General features: G+C 42.9%; 1 protein-coding gene across 1 annotated transcript in view; it reads right to left on the bottom strand.

Annotated features, from left to right (window-relative positions):
• The window catches only part of LOC119887943 (receptor-type tyrosine-protein phosphatase mu-like), a gene marked incomplete at its 5' end in the record, with an annotated part of 69,740 nt that extends 54,863 nt beyond the window's left edge, over positions 1 to 14,877 (bottom strand). The window contains 9 exon segments of the mRNA XM_038698486.1: positions 1,181 to 1,255; positions 3,714 to 3,750; positions 4,943 to 5,037; positions 6,133 to 6,314; positions 12,126 to 12,228; positions 13,166 to 13,367; positions 13,519 to 13,628; positions 13,724 to 13,887; positions 14,724 to 14,877. Of these exon segments, the coding sequence (XP_038554414.1) occupies positions 1,181 to 1,255; positions 3,714 to 3,750; positions 4,943 to 5,037; positions 6,133 to 6,314; positions 12,126 to 12,228; positions 13,166 to 13,367; positions 13,519 to 13,628; positions 13,724 to 13,887; positions 14,724 to 14,877 (1,122 nt within the window).
• Between the last annotated feature and the right edge of the window lie 318 nt (positions 14,878 to 15,195).

The following is a 15,195-nucleotide window of genomic DNA, read 5'->3' as shown; positions in this document are numbered from 1 at the left end:
CCAGTTTAGTTTTACCCTGGTCTGTCTACAGAACCAGAACCAAGCCAGGACCCGGCCCGGTTTCACCACTTTAGTGTGGTCCAGTGAGCTGAACTGGTTTCCCGTGTAATAAATCTGCAGGCCGACACGCTGAGACAGTTTTCCTTATTTTCTCAGTTTTTGTTTCGTCTCTTCAAGGTCAGACGAGCTCGACTATCAGCTCCTCTTTATCGTTTCATCACACACACACAGATCATCGCCTCCTCGGAGGCAGAGAGCTGCTGTTTTCAGTTTAAAGGCTGTGAAAACACCGCTTTGAAGACAGAATGTATCTGTGTGTGAGTGTGTGTGTCGCAGTAGGCCACGGAGAAGCTGTGCTGTATGTGAGAGTGAAGCTGTTTTCTGCTGCGGGGCTTCAGCCAGTCACACTGAGTGGGAGGTGTGTGCGTGTCAGGCGAACAGCTGTTAAGTGTGTTTGAGGCCTGCTGGTGACACACACACACACACACACACACGCATGGCGTGTGTGTGTGTGGAAAGTTTCCACCTTCAGGCTGGTAAATATTTAAATGTAATTTTCTACGAGCTGTGAATGAAAGTGTGTGTGTGTGTGTGTGTGTGTGTGTGTGTGCGTCCCACCTGTCCTGCTGTCTGTTGTAGACGAATGAAAAGAGGATAAATCTCAGACTGTCCACAGACACATCGCAGTACCAACGTCACCATTTTCAGAATTGAATCACACATAAATATATGTATGTGTGTATGTGTGTGTATAAATACACACACATACATAAATACATACATATACACAGAGACGCAGCTCGCCGAGCTGACGAGCTGCTTTAAAAACACTTGGCGTCCTGTTTGCAGAGTCAGACAGACGCGTCCTGAGAATCATCATGTTTTTAACTTTTCTTCAGGCTAACCTCACGTCTACCTCGCTGACTCCATGTTAACATCATACTTCCTGGTGGGGGGGGCAGTAGCCAGTGCGGTCATGCAACAATTGCTTAGATGTACACGCGGGTCCTGGACTGGTGTTGTAGAAAGTGGTATTATTGAAACAGTTAATTGGGATTAATCAGACGTACTAATTGAACTCGGACGCCATTCGTCCTGTGATAAGCACCGAATTACAAATCGTCCTTTGATTAGAAAGGGTTACGAACACAGACCTGTAACGTGAGTGTGTGTTTCTGACCTGTTAGCTGCTTGTCGCCAGCCGCCGGCGCGATGCGAATGTACGGCGTGGTGAGCTGGGTGACGATTATAGCGGCTAATCATCCAGGAAGGCATGCAGAGAGAGAGAGAGAGAGAGAGAGAGCAGCAGTTTGTACTGAAGCAGGAGGATTAGTAACATGCAGCACCGTCCTGCTGTCCAGGTTCTTTGTTATATCGTCTTTATACTTCAGAGGTGGGGCAGCGGGACATAGTTTAGTTTCCAGAAACAGACCTGAAAGAGAAGCTCGTTAATCAGCCCACCAATCAATCAATCCATTAATCATCAGACATGAGCAATCAAACAAGAAGAAAGAGCAGCAGCCGTTCAGAGAGAGGCGGCGCAGAAATCACAGCTGTTAGCTTCAGTGCTAACTGTTCAATAACACCAAAAACATCTGACACACGGCCTTTATATAAAGAGTGGATTAGATATTACACACCGGGTGTATGTTAGCATATGTACACATTCAGGTCAGTATCTGCTTTGTTTGTGCTAAGCTAACGTGTAGCAGACACACATGTGTTTCTGATGTTGGTGGATCGTGCTGTTCACTACACACCCCTGTGTATTTATGAACACATGGATTTGACATGTTTTAATTTAAATGAATTTTAAAACAGTTTTTAGGCTGACGATGTAACTGTAAATGTCCACAAAGTACAGATGGAAAATAGTCTTTTGGGGATTTTTACATCAACATTTTATTCATGGGTACTGTCTCTGCTAAACGAAACTGAATAAATAAAATAAAGTTTAACAATTTCTATTATATTATTATTTAATATGTACGATGGTTAATTAATTAATTCCAATATAGCCACGCTTCAGATATTATAGTGAATATAAAAACACATGCTGTATATTGAAATAGTTGTTCTGTATACTGGTGACACTGAGATATACTGTATATGTATTTATGTACATCCAGATACGACAGAAAGGATTCATTTTGTCTGTCGGCTCCCAGATGTGTATTTCCTCCCTTTGGTGTGGTGACACGTGAATTAACGGTATGCGTGAGGTGAATGGGATTGTGGGACTTTACGTGTGTGTTTCAGAATAAAAGGAAATCATTCAGCGTGAATCTGTTATTTCTTTGTGTTAAACTGTCCAGTTAACATTCAGCAGACGTTCAGCTCTCCTTTACATTCACATCAGCTCCGCTCACTGTTAGCGCTGCAAGGCACTGTGGGTACTCTGAAAGGGAAGAGTGGGGGGCAGGACCCCCCCCTGGGAGATCTGGTTGGCTGCTGCAGCATGACTGACAGGTGCCAGGGGACCAGCAGAGCCAATCAGCATCTGGTATCGTTAGCCACCAGAACTGTGCTCCAATAAAAGCTGATTAAAGCCAGAACAGTCAATTACTGTGTGTGTGTGTGTGTGATAATCCTGGATGTTCATCGGGGAGATGACAGTGTTTTAGCTTGTTTAGCTGCGGCCCTTAACAGCTCTCTGTACAGCCATAGTCCCAGTCATTAGCCTTGTGTTAGCCTAGCGTTAGTGTAGTGTAGTGCAGAGTTAAGTGTGTGTTTTATTTGTGTGGTGTGTGTCCGTCTGTATGCAGACAGACAGAGTGAAGGACAGGTGTCAGGGACGAGCAGCCATCTGTGAGCCATTATACTACTGGATGGGAGCAGAGCGCTAACCATTAGCCTAGCGCTCCAAGAGCTAACTGCCATCTGTGTCTCATTACACAGAATGGACTGGCCGCTGCCTGGCTAGCTAGCGGCTACTTTAGTAGTTAAATCCAGTCCAGCAGTCAGCACAGTTCAACAGGGACTCAGCAGAGACCAGAAACTGGGGCAAAACAGCTAATGATGCTAACCTCAGTGCAAAATCAAATCTCCTCTCCACTTGACAAAATAAAATGTTATGGAATAACTTTTAAAATAAAATGGTATTGAATAACTTTCAATGTAAAATATTATAAAATACTTGTAGTATTTGAAAAGTAAATTATACCCAAATACTGTCACAATAAAATGAACTCTGTCAGAATTAAACTATTCTTTACCTTTTAAAATCCAATTCACTGAAAGCATTTCAAAATAAAATGTCCTCCTGTAAACATCAAACTATTCCATATTTACACATTTCAGAATAAAATATACTGTATAAAAAACCTAACCCAAATACTCAACATGATTTCAAAGTAAAATGCACTTATATTTCAAATTAAAATCTTATAATAAAACACACTTCTGTCAAAACTAAATTAAATGTACTCTCCAACTTTCAGAACAAAGAAATGAACCCCTTTTAAAAATAAAATGCATCATACATATTTAAATGACACAAACAAGATTCAGTATAAAGTGTAATCTACAGCTTTCAAAATAAAATCTACTCAAAACTTAAAAAAATGGAATACTATTCAACATCTTTCAAAATAAAACAGCATCTTTCAAATTAAAATATACCCCAAACATTTTTAAATGAGAATCATGAAATCTGTTTAAAACATTGAAGCATAAAAAATACATTCACTTTTCAAAATAAAATGCTGTCTTACCTTTAGTGGCCACCCGCACACAGTCGATCTTTGTCTCCTGTTAGAGAGAGCAGCAAATTAGTTTTCTCTCAACACAGATGCCGACATATTAGGTTTCACGTCTGCACACTTTCTCCAGAAACACACACACACACACACACACACACACGAGCGTCGTAAACAGAGCGGACAGAAGGAAAATGGCTGTGGATCAGTGCCTGTGCTGGCATTTAACAAGCAACACACACACACACACACACAGTGTTTTTGGTGAAAGGCGAGAGCGAACATCTTGTGTCTTTCTGGTTTTAACAAACAGACGACAAATTAACCACAAGAGCTCATGAATATTCATGCTCACACATACACACACACACACACACACACACACACACACACACAGCGGTGGTGTGTCTCTGCGGTGTGGCGACAGTAAAAAGCACTACTGTCGCTGCATTATTCAACACACACACACCAATTAAACCTCCCAGCGTCAATAATTAACAAACAACATTGTGTGTGTAACAGTGAACAATTATCTGTTTTTACACACTTACGTGACAAAAAACCACACACACACACACACACACACACACACACACACACACAGACACACACACACACACACACACACACACACACACACACACACACACACACACACACACACACACACACACACACACACACACACACACACACACAGCCCTCACTGCAGCCTATTAGTGTCTCTGGTCAGGCTGCTGGAACTATCTCCACTCCTATTAAACTGTGTGTGTGTGTGTGTGTGTGTGTGTGGTACAGTGTGTGTGTGGTACAGCGTGTGTTTGTAGTATACGTGTGCACGTTGTCGGTGTGCGACCTCGGTCTCTGTGCGTTCCATGACAGAAAGAGTGGCGGGAGCCGTGGAACAATGTGAGCCCTTTGTTGTGACATACATGTGTGATTCTGTCACAGGGCTGATGGCGAGCTCGGCTGCACGGTGTGATTGGATGTCTTGACGCCTGTCGTTTCTTTGAACAGAATTCAGCCACTGTTTCCTCCGTAATAAACTATTTGTTTCTCTGCTCTGCAGGTTTTCAAACTAAAAAAAGCTCCTCAAGGCTGCAGAACCTGAGAATCTTTATGTTTTTAAGATGTTTTCACAGTAATCCGGTGATAGCTGTCTGTACATCCATGCTAACTGCTAACAGCTGACGATATCAGAACTGTGATGTGTGTACGTGTTACCTGTGGACAGGTGAACTCACCCCGTTAGCAGTGCTAACAGCCTGGTAGTAGATCCCATAACTCTTATGAGGCAGCAGAGGAGCGTTCCAGTAACCGCTGTAGGTCCTGTTATCACCTGCACACACACAGACAGCCAGGCACAGGTAACACGTTACCACAAGGCACACTTCTGAAACTAGCATACTAACTAACTAACATTGTAGCTGTCTAACTAACTACATTTTATATTTACAACTAACTAACTAACAAACTAACCAACTAACTAGCTAACCAGCAAACACATTAACTAAGTAACAAAGTACAAATGTAACCAACTAACAAACTAACCAACATTGTAACTAACTAACTAAGTGTAACCAACTATCAAGTTAACTAACATTGTAGCTGTCTAACTAAGAAACCGTTCCGTTTAATAAATGAACTAACTAACTAACACAGTAGCTGTCTGAAATACTAGTTAGCTAACAAACTAACGAATTGACTAACATAGTAGATGTCTCACTAACTAATGAATGAACTAACACAGTAGCTGTCTGAAATACTAGTTAGCTAACAAACTAGCGAATTGACTAATATAGTAGATGTCTCACTAACTAATGAATGAACTAACACAGTAGCTGTCTGAAATACTAGTTAGCTAACAAACTAGCGAATTAACCAATATAGTAGATGTCTCACTAACTAATGAATGAACTAACACAGTAGCTGTCTGAAATACTAGTTAGCTAACAAACTAGCGAATTGACTAACATAGTAGATGTCTCACTAACTAATGAATGAACTAACACAGTAGCTGTCTGAAATACTAGTTAGCTAACAAACTAGCGAATTGACTAACACAGTAGATGTCTCACTAACTAATGAATGAACTAACACAGTAGCTGTCTGAAATACTAGTTAGCTAACAAACTAGCGAATTGACTAACATAGTAGATGTCTCACTAACTAATGAATGAACTAACACAGTAGCTGTCTGAAATACTAGTTAGCTAACAAACTAGCGAATTGACTAACATAGTAGATGTCTCACTAACTAATGAATGAACTAACACAGTAGCTGTCTGAAATACTAGTTAGCTAACAAACTAGCGAATTGACTAACACAGTAGATGTCTCACTAACTAATGAATGAACTAACACAGTAGCTGTCTGACTAACATACAAGTTAACTAGATAACTAACTAACTAGCTGCCTGTGTGAGTGACTGACCGATACAGAAGGGCATCGGCGCTCTCAGCTCGCTCATCGGCAGCTCTGCGCTGAAGTAGTACTGGGAGTTGAGCAGCGTGGCGTTCTGGAAGTGAATGGGCACCGGATAACAGCGCAGGATCTCTGCAGTACCTCTGCGCTGCCTGCGGGGGCGCTCCTCCTCCACCACCACCTGGTACTTACTGCAGACAGACAGAAACAGGTGAACAGAGTTTCTTGTCATTAAAGGAAAAGTCTGGTTTATTTCACCCCCGGGCTTATGTTGGTAGTTTAGAGTAAAATTACAGAGCGATAAAGTAAGTTAATATCTGAGATCTTTGAATGTGGTGACATTAAAGAGCTCTGAGATAATAACTCTTGTGGTGATTTTGCACTATATAAATAAAACTGAACTGAATCTCAGTGACATAACTAGCAGGCTGTAAACAAAATTCCCAGTTAAAGTAACTGCAAGAGAATTATTAGTTTTTATTATTAGGTAGATAACTCATGGGGTAGTCAGTTAACTAATGACTTAGGCAGCAGTCAGTTAGTTAGATAGTAAACGACTATCTCAGTCGGTCTGTCAGATAACTTACTTAGTAAGTTAGCTAGTATGTTAAGTTGTCATTTGCCTAGTTAACAAATCGGTTTGTTAATGAGTCAGTCGGTCAGTTGGTTAGTGTCACGCTGTACCAAAAAGGTGTGGCGTTTGAAGGACGTGGCTGTTTACCAGGCTCTAATGAAAGACACTACCCAGGTGCATTATGGGAAATGTAGGAGCCACACTGTGTACAGTAACATTTGGACCATTCTGTTTTTAACTACTTTATGGACTTTTTAGCTTTGAGTTTGAGGGGCTGGAGACTATTGACCGGTTTTCTATTCCCATACAACTCGACACATAAAAGTGTTCTTGCCTTCTTCTCACCCATCTGTTGGTTCATTATTCAGCTCCACAGAAAGGTCAGCTCTGTCTCTCCTCCGCTCCATCACTCTCTCCTTCATTTTTATTAACTCTCTCCATGTACAGGCTGTGACTTTAACAGTCTGACATTAAACTGATAATTCACGCCGTCCTGTCTGTGCAGGTATTAAACCCTTCATATGGGCAAAGGACAGAAAACAAGTGGAAACAGAGAGTCTGAGATCTAAATGAAAAACCAGACTTTTGTTTGTCAACTGATAATAATGGAAAATAAATTTAAAGCAGAATTAGTTCCCTAAAGGACAAGAAAGACCAGCTGTCGGTCTGTATGGCTGAAAAGAGGAGTACTCGTGAACGGTGCTTGTTGCCCTGGTGATTCAAAGCTTCCTGATGACTTCCGTTGAGTTTCATTAAAGTTTCAGTCTCCTGAGCAAAAAGAGAAGATAGACTGAAGATCTAGAGAATTTTATGGCAACTCTAACGACTGGTACCTCCACCAAAAACTCTATGTACGAAAAATCTACAGACTCTATGAAAACTCTACAGACTCTATGAAAACTCTACAGACTCTACAGACTCTATGAAAACTCTACAGACTCTATGAAAACTCTACAGACTCTACAGACTCTATGAAAACTCTACGGACTCTACAAACTTTATGAGAACTCTACAGACTCTATGAAAACTCTACAGACTCTACAGACTCTATGAAAACTCTACAGACTCTACAGACTCTATGAAAACTCTACAGACTCTATGAAAACTCTACAGACTCTACAGACTCTATGAAAACTCTACGGACTCTACAAACTTTATGAGAACTCTACAGACTCTATGGACTCTATGAAAACTCTACAGACTCTATGAAAACTCTACAGACTCTACGAACTCTACGAGAACTCTATGAAAACTCTACGGACTCTACTGACTTTATGAGAACTCTACATACTCTATGAAAACTCTACAGACTCTATGAAAACTCTACGAGAACTCTATGAAAACTCTACGAACTCTACTGACTTTATGAGAACTCTACATACTCTATGAAAACTCTGCAGACTCTACGAACTCTACGAGAACTCTATGAAAACTCTACGGACTCTACTGACTTTATGAGAACTATACATACTCTATGAAAACTCTGCAGACTCTACGAACTCTACAAGGACTCTATGAAAACTCTACGGACTCTACTGACTTTATGAGAACTCTACATACTCTATGAAAACTCTGCAGACTCTACGAACTCTACGAGAACTCTATGAAAACTCTACGAAAACTCACCAGACTCTACAAAGACTGACCATGAAAACTCTGCTGACTACGAAAACTATACTGACTCTACAAACACTCTACAGACTCTACAAAAACTCTAGGGACACTACAAAACTTTATGGATTCTACGAACACTCTACTGACTCTGCTTGTAAAATGAAGGCTCATTACTATGGTTTTATATTTCTCTGTAATGCAGCACAGCGTTAATACTGTTACTGATAACATTCGGTCTCAGCCTGGAACCCAAACCATAATCTGATGCCCCAAAATATTTATTTTATATCATAAACGTGCGACGGCTAGTCGACTAATGGCTTGAACTAACGAGTGGGAAAATCTTTAGTCGAGGCAGCCCTAATGGAAACTCTACCAACTCTATTTTACAGCCTCCTTTACTTTACTGATTCTGCTGACTCGATTAAACTCCACTGACTGAATCTAATGACACCAAAGACCAGTCAACAGCAGAGGGACACTTTTCCACCAGCAGGTGTGTTTGTAGTCCACAGAAACACTGGGCTGCACCTGAACGCAACACAGTGACTTTCCACACAGTGTTTGTGTCCTGAGGGACGCTGGAAACAATAGTTGTGTTTTTCACGAGGGAACCAGATTCAGGACAGAAGTCATATATCACAACACACACACATCGAGGATGTGAACGGTGAAACTGCTGTATTGTCATATTTCCTGCTGGACAGGAAACTAAAGGAGGACAGGAAGATGCACACACAGTAACACACACTGCGGTATTGTTTAATCCCCACAGAAACGAACAGAAAAGATTCAATCATCTGTCTTCCACCGCCTTCTGCTTTTCTCTCTCTTTTCTTTCTGGTCGTTCTCTCTCCTCCCCCTCACTTCCCTCTCTCTGTCTCCCTTTATCTCTTTTTCTTCCTCTCTTGCTCTTTGACAGCCCGTCTCCAATCACATTTCTCCACGCTCACATCGCAGCACTTGTTGTTGTGTGTGTGACAGTAATCTGATTACAGCTGCAGGTCGCCCGCAGCAACACCTTTTGTCCTGCAATCCGAGGCTCTTATAAACCAGAGTGTGTGTTGGCGTGTGTTGCACAGTGTGTGTTAGTGTGTGTTGCACAGTGTGTTGCACAGTGTGTTGCACAGTGTGTGTTAGTGTGCCCGAGGGCCGACACTCACTCTGATGTCAGAAGAAACAAAAGCAAAGTTAAATATAAACACACAAACATGAAATCGTATCTCCGAGCAGCATCTGTTCAATCTGATGGATTTCACATCAGCTATCATGTCAATTAACACAGTGCACGTCTCTCACACAAACTCTTTACATCTCCGGTCTTGTTCCTGCACAAAAAGAAAAACATAAATCTGGATTCGCTTGAAATGATCCATTTTGTTCTTTTCAGTGGTCCACAAACACCACGGCCAGCCAGCGTGTCTGCATGCGTTTTATATAAGCGCTCTGTTCTCCCAGGCCACCTGAACATCCCACCAGCTGCCCTGTTTGTTTTTTCTTATCGATCTCTCAAAAGTGACAGAACTCCCTCTGAAAGACTCTCTGCTTCATCAGGAATATCTGACCTGACCAACGTTTGGAGAGAAAAGCCGAATCAGTAAATCATTTTCTGTTATTCGCGGGAGCGAGGAGCCGACGGGAAGTCAGAGGAAGTCTCCAGTGAGCATGCTGTACGGGCTCAACGACACAGACGCCTGAATTATTGATGTTTCTGACATATTCCATCACAGGAATGAGTCGGGCGCCACCTGGAAAACATCAAGTCACCTGTGGATGGTGGAGGAACGTCTACAGGAAGATCTTAGACAGCAGAACTGCACAGTTTGATTAACAGCCGCATCATTTACATCTTTTATACCAATATTATTTTGAGTTAATAAAGTACACTACAGCTGCCTGTTATTTAACGTGGATGGTCACTGTCATATGTACACGCTTCTTGTAAAGTGCGAGCTGGGATGAACCCACAGCGCAGCAAAGCTTTAGTCAGTCTAGATCATCTGTAGGAAATAAAATGAGCTCATCAGCACGAGTAAAAATGTATTAAGGCCATTTAGATGTATGATTTAGTTGATCTTTTATTGTAGGTGGGGGGTAAGCCTCAGACCTGCTGCCCCGTTGAGGGATGGTCTCTCCACACGGGTGTAAATGGCTTCTTTCACTCCTCCTTCAGACCAGAAAATGAACATTGTTGTCCTAAACGAGTGTCCTTTGTCCTTCAGATGAAGGTAAACTGCTGTTTCAACTCAATTTAACCAGAAGCCATGAGGCCAAAGTGAACGTGTGTTTATTTTCCAGGGGCTCCAACAACCACAATGATCGGTACAACAACCAGGAGCGCTGAAGAGCCAGCGGTATCGATCATCTTGACCCCACAGAGGTTCATGTTTCCCCACCAGTCCGTCAGGGTCCAGAGGCCCTTGATTTTAACCTTGCTTGGACAGAACGCCATGATGCTCGCTGACACGTGGCAGAAAGTTTAACTCTTCTCTGCAGCATTAATAAGATCCAGTTTACGTCCTCCTGGAGGATCCGGCTTGGTCTCTGTGTGTAGAAACTCTAGTATCCCTGACGACACACAGAAACTGTATATTATATACGGGCATTCCCAGGTTTCTTCAGACGTCTGCGCACACAGCAGGACTCTGGGTGTTAGCTTGACAAATATATTGTGTGCTCCCTGAGAGCTCGTTCCACCACATGAAAGCTGCTATTGTTCTAAACTGTCATTAATAAATAGAGACGAACTGAAGCGTGTGCGTTTCCCGTCACACACAAAAGGCAGCGCTCAGTGTGTGCGTGTGATTGACACATTAGCTGTTAATCCCTTGTTAATCCTCGGTGTGAGCAGCAGGCTCTGATTAGCCCCGCCTGCTGATCGTTAATTAACCAAATCCCTCGTTACAGCCAACGACGGAGAGCAGACAGCTGTTGACATGACGACTGTTACCGCGGATACTGCCTCCCTCTGGGTGTGTCAGCTGTAAAAAGTTTGTGCTAACAGTTGTTTTAATTGTCTCCATTTAAAGTTTAGACTACAGATTCAAAGATGTCTGAAGTGGTCTGAGCGTGTTTTAGTGCATCCTTCTGTATCAGTCGGGGTTTTCCTGCCAGTTAACACACAACAACACTGTAAAAGAAAAAAGATCCAGAGTTTCCCCATTAAACCGCAGGCTCCTGAATTCTTCATCATAATATCTGGAAACACTTGAACGTTTCATCACTTTCATTCTGTGTGAAAAACATTTAATAATGAAATGACAAAACTACGTCGTTCTCCTTTGTTGTCTCTGTCTCGCCTAATTGGCATATTGGCACTTATCATATCTTCTTCATACCCACTCTTTACTGTACTGACCTCCCTCTCACCTCACACAAACTGTACATAGACTCTCTCCTGCGCTTTGTATTGTTTCAGACTCTTTATTGCTTTTTGTTCTTCGCGTATTTAAACGACATGTTGTCCTGCACGCCCTGATCTTGGCCAGGTCGCCGTTGCAAATGAGAATCTGTTCTCAGTCGGTATCTTAAATAAAGGTGAAATAAAAAATTAAACTTTTCATTTGTTTGAATATGCACTCGTACTCTTTAGCGTGTACAGCTCCTGTAAGCACTTTTAGTGTCACTGAGGCCTTTTCCTGGTACATGAAAGAAATATTCAGCAGAAGATAAAGCCTCGTTTTAAAGGACGGAGTGTTTTAGTTCCAGTTTCTCCTTCAAAGAGATTCATGTCACATTTTAATGTTTAACGCTTCAGTCATGAAAGCTTCATGAAGCTGAAGACTGATGCTGTGAGTGTTTGTGTGCGAGTTACCTGACTGGAGCTCCTCGGCTCTGAGCTGGTTTCAGCAGGACCGTGACAGAGGAGTCCGTCTGATTGAGAGGAGACTCCTGATCGTACGCCGGCATCAGAGGAGCTGAGAGGAGGACAGAGTCCGTGTTACAACATGTTCAAACACAAAGAAACTCAAAGACATTTCGTCCCTCATTTGAGAGACTTCTTTGGTTCTGACTGACTGGCAGGGAGTCCCAGCTATTTAACCTCTGTGGGTACTGGTCCACCCCAAAGACCGCACACCCAAACACAAGAAAAGCAATCTAGTGTATGCGGTCCAATGCAGTGAGGAATGCACAGACCTGTATATTGGGGAGACTAAACAACCACTACACAAACGCATGGCTCAACACAGAAGGGCCAACTCCTCAGGTCAAGACTCTGCAGTCTACTTACATCTGAAGGACAGAGGACACTCGTTTGAGGACCACCAGGTGCACATTTTAGACAGAGAAGATGGATGGTTTGAAAGAGGTGTCAAGGAAGCATCTACACCAGGGTTGAGAGACCATGTCTCAACACTGGAGGAGGTCTGAGACACCACTGATCCTCCACCTCTGATGGATCCAAATGAACTGACAAAATAAGAGGTTTGTCTACTTCTTCTACAACAACACTAACAAGTCTGATCATTGTTCCGAACTGTTGCTAAGCACTGCGTTAAGAAGAGACACTGAAACATGGTTTGGGTTAAAATGACTGCTTTGTTAAGGTTAGTGATCAGGTTCGGGGTCAGGATTTGGATTGGGATTAGGATCCGGTTTGTGATCGGGGCTGTGACCAGGATTGGGATTAGGATTAGGATCGGGGAAAAAGGCACCCTTACTTTGGACTGAGCTGTTTGACTTTCCAATAAGAAACATTAATAATAGTCAGAAACAGAGGCTGTGCATAGATTAGGGGTCCCCGGGGCTGGCACATTGGTAGACCCTTCAGGACTGAGGTAACCAGTGATGTGGTTTGGACCCTGTAGAGATCTAGTTTTGTGCCTTTGAAATTAACACTCCTATGACACTCACCTGAGATCTTGGTGGTGAACTGGGTGATGACCGGGGGTCCGAAGCCTTTAACTGTTGACGCTCTTATTGTGAAGGAGTACGTGGAGCCTGGGTAGAGTCCGGTGAACACATGGCTCGTCTCATTGGCCGGTTTGAACACCTTGCCGCTCTGATTGGACAGGTCGAACTCTGTGTCGAAGGAGCTCAGTGCTTTGTAGGAGATCTGTGGAAAACAACGTTAATGTCTGGCTGCTTCACAAGGGATTGTGGGTAATGGAGTCTGTCTTTACCTGAATTCTTTCCTTCGTTGTTGTTTGCTTTCTTTTTGTAAAAATGATTGTGTCAGTACTTGCAAACCAAAATAAAAACCTCACCTCGTACTGCCGGATGAGTCCGTAGGTCTGCAGCGGTTCTCTCCAGCTCAGACTGATCTGCTGCTCATAGCTGCTGCCGAGGATTGAGTCCACCGGGACGGCTCCGGGAACTGAGACAGAAAGATTTACAAACTTCATCTACCTCCAGGTTCAACACACTTTAAAGTCTCCTGTTCAGCAGGTACACAACACGTCCAAGTCCTACCGTCCTCGTCCGTCAGCACCAGCAGCTCCTCGCTCTCCTTGCGTCCCTCGGGGTTACTCAGGACAAGTCTCAGGCTGACGTTGGTGAACGGTGGAAGGTTACGTACGACGTGCTGCGGCACGGTGCTCAGAGTGTCGTACACCACCTCCTCCTTCACCGGCTCCCTGCAGGAGAGACAGGGGGAGGTGGGATGGGTTAATTTACCTCGTGGCCCCTACTCTTTTCGCCTGTCACCCCTCCGTGAGTAGCCCCTCCCCATGTTTATCTGCTGGCTTGTCAGCCCTCCATCTGTGACGGCCCCTTCCTTTAATTTAATATATAAATTACATTTTTAATCTTATGAGGAAATGTAATGTTTGCTTTTATGCAGATGACAAAGTGTTGTACACGGCAGCTCCTTCTCTTACACAGGTTTTCCAGATGTCCCTCATAGATCTTTGTTGGTTTTAAATTCAAATAAAACTAAGTATCTGGGAACAGTGCAGATTCTTTTAAATTTACCACAGTGGAAAATTCAGTTTTAGAATGTGTTTATTCATACAAATATGTTGATATCTGGTTAGATACTTGAGTAGGTAAAAACAATTAAAAATCAGATTTGTTTTTTTTTTACAGAAATAAAACACGCTTATGATCTAAACATAGACGTGACATTGTTCAGGCCACTTTCATGTCGGTGCTAGATTAGGTGATAATACATAAATGCATGCTCCGGCTTCTGTTTTAGAAAGTCTGGACTCTGTTTCCCAAGCTGCTTTTGTACTTGCCTATTCTGTACGTGTTTAACTTTCTTTAAACAAGATTGTTCGTCTAGTTGTAAGTTTACACTCTTTGTTTTGTACCTGTAATCCAGGGCATCTCTGTAAATGAGCCCTTGGTCTCAGACAGGATTTCCCTGTATAAATAAAGAATTAAAAACTCTCTGAGTGTGCCGGTTGGCTTCTCCTTGACTTTACCTGTGGGCCCTGATCTTTTCTACCTGGCCCCTCCCTGTGTTTACCTGCTGGGGGCCGCTGCAGGTCTGTAGCGGTACTGTACAGTCAGGTTGTAGCTGTAGCAGCGGGTCACATTGTATCCAAATGGTTCCCATCGTACCGTCACCTGTTTGGACTGAATGTCGACAACCTCGAGGCGCCGCGGTCCGTGCATCGGATCTGACAGACAGGAACACAAAGACGAACACATATTTAGGTCTCAGATCAGTCTTTCTTGTGACTCTATATGTGGAAAGACCGGGTCCTGGACCTGGGATGGTATCAGCTGGAGCTTCACGGCCTAGTTTCAGCACATGTGATGATACAGAGGATGGGCTGTTCTGAGTGGGTCAGACTGAAAACACTTGCCTTTATATACTGACGCAGGTGCTTGTAATAGTTAATTGTGTTCTTGCTGTCAGTTAACCAGCTTCAGGTGCATCAGAACCTCCTTCTAGACTGGAAGAGAACCGACTCCGGTTTACACGTAGCCAGAAA

The sequence above is a fragment of the Micropterus salmoides genome, unplaced genomic scaffold (genome assembly GCF_014851395.1).
Source record: "Micropterus salmoides isolate LMB-PRFRI ecotype aquatic unplaced genomic scaffold, ASM1485139v1 Ms_hic_scaffold_1, whole genome shotgun sequence".
Lineage (NCBI taxonomy): Eukaryota > Metazoa > Chordata > Actinopteri > Centrarchiformes > Centrarchidae > Micropterus > Micropterus salmoides.
This window is presented reverse-complemented; position numbering and strand designations above follow the sequence as displayed.